We start from the raw sequence: 8,913 nt of genomic DNA on the forward strand, positions 1-8,913 counted from the left end.
CCATTAACTATCATTGAATGGCAATGAACAAATCATGTTTCGACATATTTTATGCTAAAATAAACAAATAAACTAATAAAAAAATCAATATCAACGAAACAACTATATAATATTGAATTTTTTAACATTATTTTTCGAAATAAAAACAATTTAATTGACCAGGAAATAGAAAATCATATTTTTTTTTGTTAAATTTTTTTATTTTTCATAGATTATAGAATATAATATAAAGTTTTTTTTTTTTCGACACTAATTTTAATGATTTTTTTCAGATGTTTTTCTTGATGAATATATACATTTTTTTTTTTTTTTTTTGTATTTTCAAGTATATATAATATATTCTTCAAATATAAATCTAGAAACATATAAATTAATTTTTTTTATCTTTTAAACTGTAAAACAGTTTATGATTGATGAAAGAGCGTTAATAAAATTTGGAAATAATTTTAATTTATACTCATGTACATTTTTGAACAAATATTTATCTCATTTTAATTGAGAAATTTTTTTTTTTTCAGTCGGCTTATTTATAAATTTAATGAATTACAATTTTTAACAAATTTTTATTTTATTTAAAAAATACATCAGCCTGGTAAAATCTTGATAAATTATTACACTCTTTGGTCACACAAGATTTAATAATTTTATGTGAAACATTTTTTAAAAAAATGAAAAACATGTATACAATTTTTTACCAAAAATTAAATGTTGCATTTTAGAAATTAATATAAAAAATAAAAAAAAAAATATATATAAATAAACGTACATTTAAAAGTAGAGAATAAAACGCTTCACGTTCTTGAATTATTACTGATTTTGTAAGACTAGAACATTTGTTGAAGGCCAAAACAGCATCGAATGTTTTTTTTTTTTTATATATTTTTGGTTTTTTTAATTGGCTGTTTTATATTTTATTTTTTTCGACAAACATGAAAACCATCACACATTACATTTATTCGAAGAAATTAAATTTAATTATGATATATTTTAAAAACTAGAGAATATGATATAAAATAATTTTATATTGATTTTTTTTCGAAAAAAAAAAAAAGGAAGAAGAACACTCATAAAATGAACACTGAGTTTTGTGACTATGTATAGTAAATAGTACATGAAAAATTAATCATCTAAAAAACATCTGTATTTATTTTAATAATTTTAATAGATATAAAATTTTTTTTTAAAATAATTTATGACTCATTTGTAAAATAATAAAAGAAATAATAAATTAAACAAACTGATTCATGATACAAAATTTTATAGCATCTTTTCAATAAAATATTGGCAATGATTATTATAATTACCAATTTGAATTTTTAGTAATTATATAGATTGACAGTAGCAAAGATGTTATGAATTATTTGAAACATGTACTATCTTCAATGGCCATTAAAATTTTGAAGGATAAATTTGTCCAATTGAGCTTAGTGCAATTGGTTTATAATACGTTTCCTTTTTTTAAATACAAATTTGGTAAATTTTAATCAGCATCTTCTTCAATTGTTGGTGGTAACATAGCAAGATATTTTTGACTTAATAAACCTCTTGACAAAGCATACTCTGCTAATGCACGATGACAAAATACATACTGATCAGGCATTTGAATACTGTAAGCACGTTGTGCTCTTATTTTTTCAACTGTACCACGTATATCAACAGTACCAGTATCTTCAAGTCGAGATATGCAAATGTCTAATGTACAAAATGTTCCTAAAAAATTAATAATTATCATGTAAGATTAACCGTTTATTTTTTATGAAGAAAAGTATAAATTTAAAAGAAAAAAAAATACCTGTTCGGCCAACACCAGCACTGCAATGCACGACAATGGGTGGTCCTCGAGGATGACCAGCCCAAGTATCTCCTCTATTTGCTAATAATTTATTTTGTTGTTGTCTGACAAGTGATAAAAATTGAAGAAGTGCTTTGGCTGATTGTGGCACTCCATAGTCAGGCCAGGCAGTATACAGCATATGAGAAACTTCTCGTGTTTCTTCAGTCTATTATAATTTTTAAAAAATATAAATATAATACTATTGTAAGAAAAAAAAAAACAATATTTAAATAATATTTACTCACCTTGTCATTAGTTAAAAGAAGCATAGATATTGTATAATCAGGATTTGTATTTACTTCCAATGTTGTAACTGTAAAATCACCAGCTGAAAATTCATCACCAAGTCCAGGTCCCCAATATTGCGCGCATTTTGTAAAATCACGTTCAATAACTCTGAAAAAATATTAAAAACAATTATAAATTTTATTTTTATACAATTTAAATTATATAATAAAAAAATTAAATTTTACCTTGTTGTCATAACAATAACAAGTGTTTGTTGTTCCCAAACCATTCTCCAAAAATCACCACATGTTTTTGGTAATGGTCCTTGTGTACTGATAAATGCATTTTTTTGTTTATAACCATCAACAAAATTTGCATTTATATAATCAGATTGATTTATATCATTAATTTGTGATAAACATACACGACTATGATCATAACAGAGTACATCTCTGTAACGATTTTTTGGTTGATTTGGACGTAATTTTGCAATTTCAAATGAACCATCTGGTGGACGTTGACGAATTTCAGCATACTCAGCAAGAAGACCAGCTCTACCACGTGTATGTATTGTTTCAATAAATTGTTCAATTGTTATTGCTTGTAAACCCAAATCTCCATGTAAACTATCATCATCACTAAAGCCAGAACTTGCTGATGATGGAGGTTGAATTGGTGATGGTGCTTCATCACTTGCTATCCAACAATCTCTATTTGCTATCTCAACATCACTATTATTTTGAATATTAAATTTTTCACTTGTTGGTGTTGTTGGAATGCTTATATTTTTATTTTGAGATTCTTGATTATTTGGTGACTTTAATGTTGATGATAAAGGATTACCCACATGAGGGTTAACCTAAATAAAAATATATAAATTTTATAAATAATCTTTATTGATAATTTTAAGATTCAAAATTTATATTTTAATGTACCTCACAAAATTCACTACCGCTTCGATTCGTCATGGATTTGAAGCAATGCAACAACCAGTCTTCATGCTGAATTTCCAACGTTCCACCTAGAGGTTTTGGTAAAGATTCACGTGGTATATGAAGTGTTAATTGTGGTGATGAAACAGTAAATACACGATCACGTAATTTTTCTCTAACAAAAAGTCGAAGTATTTTAAAAGGTGCTTTAAACCACAAAGGTGCTGTGACAATAAGCACTTTTTTTAATTTTGCTGGGTAACCTCCCTGTTTTAAATAAAAAATAACAAAAATCATTATTTTATGTTTACATACTTTTCAGATTATAAATTATTTAAATTTACATTAAAAATAGACTAAAAATTTATATGAAAATTATACTAATTTATTTCGAATTTAATTTTTTCGTGAAGTATCATTTAAAGTTATTTATACGCGCGTACAATCCGTATTTTTAATGTTAAAATACTAAAAAAAAAAAAAAAAGACAATTTAAATGCTTACAATATTCATTTGTTTATTAAGATAATTTTTGGATGAATTTTTGAATCATTGACCAATTTAATTAGTCAAAAACAAATGTAAAAGTTTGTTTTTGAAAAAAAAAAATTATACTAGTTATACATCTACCATCAAAATACGTATAATTATGTAATAATGAAAATTATTTTCTTTCTAGTAATCAACAATGTCACAGGTATACATTTGATTCAAGTTGTACGTAATGAAACAAATTTTTTTTTTCTCATCAATCTCTCGTATCTGTCGTGTTAATAATTTATTTTCCACCTCTACTTACACCAATGATCTTTGCAATGACCCTGCGATCATCTATGTAATTGAAATATATTTTTTTTTTCAAATAAAAAAAATAAAAAATAATAATCCAGGTTTATATATTATAGTACTCTTGACGACGGTTTCTTTAATCGATAACACTTGATTCTTATTTTTTGTCACCTGTGAAAATGACCGAGTAACATAACAGAAAAAAAAACTAGGCTAATTTTTAAATTCACAATGAATTTATCAAAAATATGTAACGATTGATTTAAAAAAATTTAACATATTCATTAAAGTTAGAGCTTATTTAGCTCTAGAACTTGTAAAATATTTAAAAATTTATTCGAACATTTTTTTGCACTTTGTTAAAATGTAGATAATCCCACTATACTGACAAAATGAATACTGTATGGTGTCGACAAGTACGAGTCTGCGCATTTTGTTAATGTTTCTTCCCGTATTACATTTTTAGCGTCACACAGTTTTACCAAATATAAAACGACTTCTATTTTGCCCGACTTTTACGGCACTCAAGCAATCCAGTCATGCATTACTAATATATTTTAAAAATCAATGTTTTAAAGTAAATATAAATAACACTAAATTTCATATATAAATAACAATAAATTATGAATTATTTTTAAAGTAATTTACCTTTAAAAGTGTGAGAATTTTTTGAGATAAATCGTAATCAAAATTCTGATATTTGCTGTCTGACATATCATAAATAAAAACTAAACCATGACGTTGTGTTTCAACACTTTCCAATGCAGCATCAAGCTGATAAACTATACCCTGAAAAACGAAAAAAAAAAAACGTAAATAAATTCAACTAGAAAAATGAAAAAAAGAGGTAAAGAAAAAACTAGTATTATAAATACATTTGCAGATTGAGACATTAAAATTCGACATACTAATGAATATGTAAAGCTTGGTGCAATTTTTAAGCTGTGATGTAAAATTTATTCACAGACTAATAAAAAATTATAAATTTTATCTTATAAAAGTAAAGAGCTATTCATTGTCATTTGTTTTGACACAATGAATATGATAATTGTAGTGATTATGTCAACAAAGATACTGTAGCAACATCAGCAACACACAAAACTACTACTAACTACATCAACTGCAAAAAAAAATTACCACCAATTGTTCAAGTGAATTGATTATGGAATAGTGTAATACAATCAATATATTTGCTAAATTTTTAGCAAAGATATTTATCTGACTGAATATTTATTTGACTATTCAAGATTTTAAAAAAAGTGTCAATTGCAACAATAAATAGCCCTGCTTGTATTAGTGTTTGTTTTTTTAGTAAATGATTTCAAGTATTAAGAAATATTAGTATCTTGGAAGGATGAATGCTTACAGGTTGAATACTGACCTGCAAGGTCGTCTGGTGTGATGTATCTTGTGGTATATGCAAATGAGCTGTGAAAATAGCAATAGCCGCACCTGAAGAATCTCTCGAAGGCTGAAACACGTAATCGAAACTCGTTTAATTTAAAAATACAAAATTGCATTGCGTTTTTTTTTTTTTTGTTCAAACCTAATTTATTATTATATAAATTTGTGATTTTGTGTACATAATGATTTGCAGATGAAAATTAAATTTACATTTTACAAAAGCAACAATAATTTCAGCTGTCTAGCTCAACCCAAAGTACTTTTTTACCATCAAAGTTTCGAAGATCAAAGTTCAAATTAAACTGGTAAAATGTCAATAACAAATAGTGATGAAAAAATATTTTTTAAACGTCCATCTGAGAATTGTTTTATCTTATTTTGACTTGATTAAATAGATGAGCATTTAAAAATGTATATTGTTAGAAAAATTACAGCTGTTTCAATCATATTTCTGTCGATTTAATCTACCTTTTTTTAGCATAGTAAAAATTTAATAAATCCACTAGAAAAAAAATGAGTTAAATATTTGTAAATATTACATTCAAGCATGAACAATATTAAAATGATATTATATTCTTACATAATTTTTATATTTTCAGTCTAAATCATTTCTACATTTCCTGCATGACCGTTTCATGTTGTGAAGGATTTACAAGATCTTTTTTTCTCTTTACAAAATATTTAAAAAACATACTGCAACATGTAACTGACACATGTAATTCAAAATTACTTGTAAAACTAATCAGTCAAATCTAAAACTATGGGAAATTAGTGAAAGTCATAAGGAGTCATTGAAAGGCATAATTGAATTACTAAAGAGCCGCTGAAAGTTCGCGAAAGTCAAGGAAAAAATAGAGAAAATTATTGTAATTGTTTGTCACATAAAAAAAAAAAAAATTTTATGTTTTTAAAAAACTGTAAAATTATTATCATCAATAATTGTCATTAAATTTTTAAATTATAAATCTTTAAAAATATAATTTTTAAATGATAAATAATAATTATTTTTATTTAATTATTTGACATGATTTTCGTGACTCACATGACAAATCACAGGATATATTAGTCATGTAAATTTTAAGTTACAGGAAGTCGGAAGCCAGCTCGTCATAAAAAAAAGTCATTGAATCATAATATCAAGATATTAATACTAAAAAAATTTTAAGAATTTAATCATTTAAAAACAAAAAAAAATTAATTTCAAACAGTTGTAACTAATGTAATTATTTTTTCATCACTTTACTGAAAATTTTAATAGTTAAAATGATATTTTCTCATTTATTAAATATGAGCCAAAAAAAAATTCATGAACTGGCCAGTTGAGATAGTTACTTACCAAGATTGAGCTAGTAAAACTGGAATCTTGATATTAAAAATAACGTATCTATTGATTGGAGATAAAAAATTATTTTATTTCTTGTAAAATATTTAGATCTCAGGTTCATCTGAATAGAATATATTACAATGAAATAATAGAAATTTTTTATTATTTTATTATAGATTATATTACCAATACTGTGAATTTTCCAGTTCTCAATTCACTGCGAAGTGGCTCTTGTGTTGGAACAAGAGATGAAAGATTTTCGAGACGTCTGGTAGCTTCATGTTGCTCATACAATGATATTGCTCTTGATATATCAAATTTTCTTGCTAATAAAAATTTAACTGCTGTACTCCATGAAACTGGACTAGACTGATTTTTATTAACTGCTTCTATGAATTTTTTAGTTACCTAATACAGAAATAAATAATTAATCATACAATCATAATAAAAATATTAAATTGTTTAATTTAAAAAAGCTCTTATCAATAATCTATTTTAAATCCAACAAGTGTATAAGATGTTTTGTCAAAATAAAATACAAAATAAAAATATTTTAAATCTGGCTTGTTGAATTTGTTGATGATTCTAATATCCTAGTCTTGATTTGCCAACTAAAATTTGTGTTGAAAGTAATTATTTAATTCTATCAGCTGCAGATATGATCTTGAATGAAAATGTTGCAATACTAATTCGTGTTCTTCATGTTCATAATAAATATAGAACTCCTTACATTTGAGATGTTTTTTTTTTGTTTTCAAAAGAAACAAAAGTAGAAATATAAATGTTTAATTTAGTGAACTAATTATTGAGTTTGAACTAGCAGTCATCACAATTTGATAACAACACTATCCAATTTACACCAAAACAGAATTCAATTACTTTTAAAAACTAGAAAATTAAAATGAGGTTTAAAAAACAAAAAATTAAAAGGAGAATTTTATTTATTTTTTAAGGTAATTTGGTGAGTATGTTACTTTAAACTATAAACTCTCCTTGCTTGAGGGTATTATCAAGAGTTTGAATGCAAAAAATACGTTAATTTCATTTGGATTTTATAGTGTCTTGTTGGATACAACAGTATCAAAGTTAGGACAATAAAAGTTGCTTTATTATCAGACCTAATAGAAAAATATAATAATAATTTGTTGAAATTATCGTTCACAATCCAACAAGAAGCAAGAGCCTGATCATTGGAACTATAAATTTATTTTCAAAGATATTTGTTGAGTATCTTCTAGACTGACACATCATGTAACAGTTGATTTTACTTTGTTAATGTTTATATTAATAATACAATTGATATAAAAGCAATCAATGATTAATCAATGATTAATCAATGAAGGACAAAATAAAACATAAATAAATATACAAAGAATATTTATCTAAGGATATACAAGGAAGCGAATATTTCTCTTTACTCCAAAAATCTCCTGGAAGATTAAAATCGACAAACGTCAAAATATATACCTATAGTAAATGACAAAAACTTACTTGCTCTTGCTCGACAGTCAATGCAGCGGCCATTTTTTTTCAAGATTAACAGTAAAAAAAAATCAGCAACGGATGTCCATGCATAAATATATCAATGTAAATTTAGACGTCAAAAATATATACAAAATAATGTCAATATTTATTTATTGATGTTTCACTAAAAGTTATTGTATACAATTAAGTATCAAACACACACAATACTTATCAAGTCTAGTTTTAAATAATAAAAATATCTGTGTATAATTAAAGTTTTAATATACACGATTGAAAATAAATAATGACAAAACCGCCTTTCTTTACAAACAAGGTTGACACTTGACAGCGAAAAAGGATCTTGCTCACAACGACACAATTTGTTTTTCTTTAATTTTATATTATATAAAGGTAATTATAAAGTTAATATAAAATTACAAAAATTATTAACTAACAAAACGAAGAAATTAACAAAAAAAAAAAAAAGTTATTTTTATAAAGGAAACTCAGCAGTTAAGAGTATACTAATTATATCCATATTATCTCTAAATTCCAAATATATATTTGACAGTATCTAACAACTTGCCGAGTTGCCACAAATCACCACAAATAAAATATGATATTTATTTACAGATATTTATGAACAGTGAACGCACACATCTATAATCTATATACATACATAAAGGCTGCAGTCCACTAGATTTTTTCTAGTGGATTCTAGATATGCAAACACTAGGGGGCTTAATAAAACTTGTGACTAACAAATGTTCCTACAGATTCATTAAATTTGATTAAATTATTTAATTTAAATTTAATTATTATTATTTAATTAACTAATTATTATTAATTAATTTAAATTTAATTTAAATTCATGTTACGGTGGTTTATATTTTTTTTCACTTTGATGCGCATGATTATACACATGCGCATATCGATAT

The 8,913-nt window shown here is 24.8% G+C and overlaps 1 protein-coding gene across 2 annotated transcripts; it reads right to left on the reverse strand.

The window, feature by feature from the left end:
* Window positions 1-178: 178 nt before the first annotated feature.
* LOC122848360 (tyrosine-protein phosphatase non-receptor type 9-like) lies at window positions 179-8,594 on the reverse strand. 2 transcript variants are annotated; one of them, XM_044146392.1, is made up of 9 exons: window positions 8,003-8,594; window positions 6,698-6,919; window positions 5,165-5,254; window positions 4,432-4,572; window positions 2,998-3,261; window positions 2,308-2,921; window positions 2,080-2,230; window positions 1,793-2,000; window positions 179-1,710 (listed from the first exon to the last, which is right to left on the reverse strand). In XM_044146392.1, the coding sequence occupies exons 1-9, from the start codon at window positions 8,033-8,035 to the stop codon at window positions 1,481-1,483; spliced, it is 1,953 nt and encodes a 650-aa protein (XP_044002327.1). In that variant the 5' UTR covers window positions 8,036-8,594; the 3' UTR covers window positions 179-1,480. The 2 variants fall into 2 exon arrangements, with proteins under 2 accessions (XP_044002327.1, XP_044002317.1); XM_044146382.1 differs by having other exon boundaries at window positions 5,150-5,254; window positions 8,003-8,590.
* Window positions 8,595-8,913: the final 319 nt, after the last annotated feature.

The sequence above is a fragment of the Aphidius gifuensis genome, linkage group LG1 (assembly GCF_014905175.1).
Source record: "Aphidius gifuensis isolate YNYX2018 linkage group LG1, ASM1490517v1, whole genome shotgun sequence".
Classification (NCBI taxonomy): Eukaryota; Metazoa; Arthropoda; class Insecta; order Hymenoptera; family Braconidae; genus Aphidius; species Aphidius gifuensis.

What these genes read in the sequence shown, in the direction of transcription:
- LOC122848360 (XM_044146382.1), bottom strand. Translation starts at nt 8,035, where the DNA reads ATGGCCGCTGCATTGACTGTCGAGCAAGAGCAA. An exon ending in GTTATTGTTATGACAACAAG is followed by an intron (nt 2,231 to 2,307) that starts GTAAAATTTAAT and finishes ATATTTTTTCAG; the next exon opens with AGTTATTGAACGTGATTTTA. An exon ending in TTCTTTTAACTAATGACAAG is followed by an intron (nt 2,001 to 2,079) that starts GTGAGTAAATAT and finishes AAATTATAATAG; the next exon opens with ACTGAAGAAACACGAGAAGT.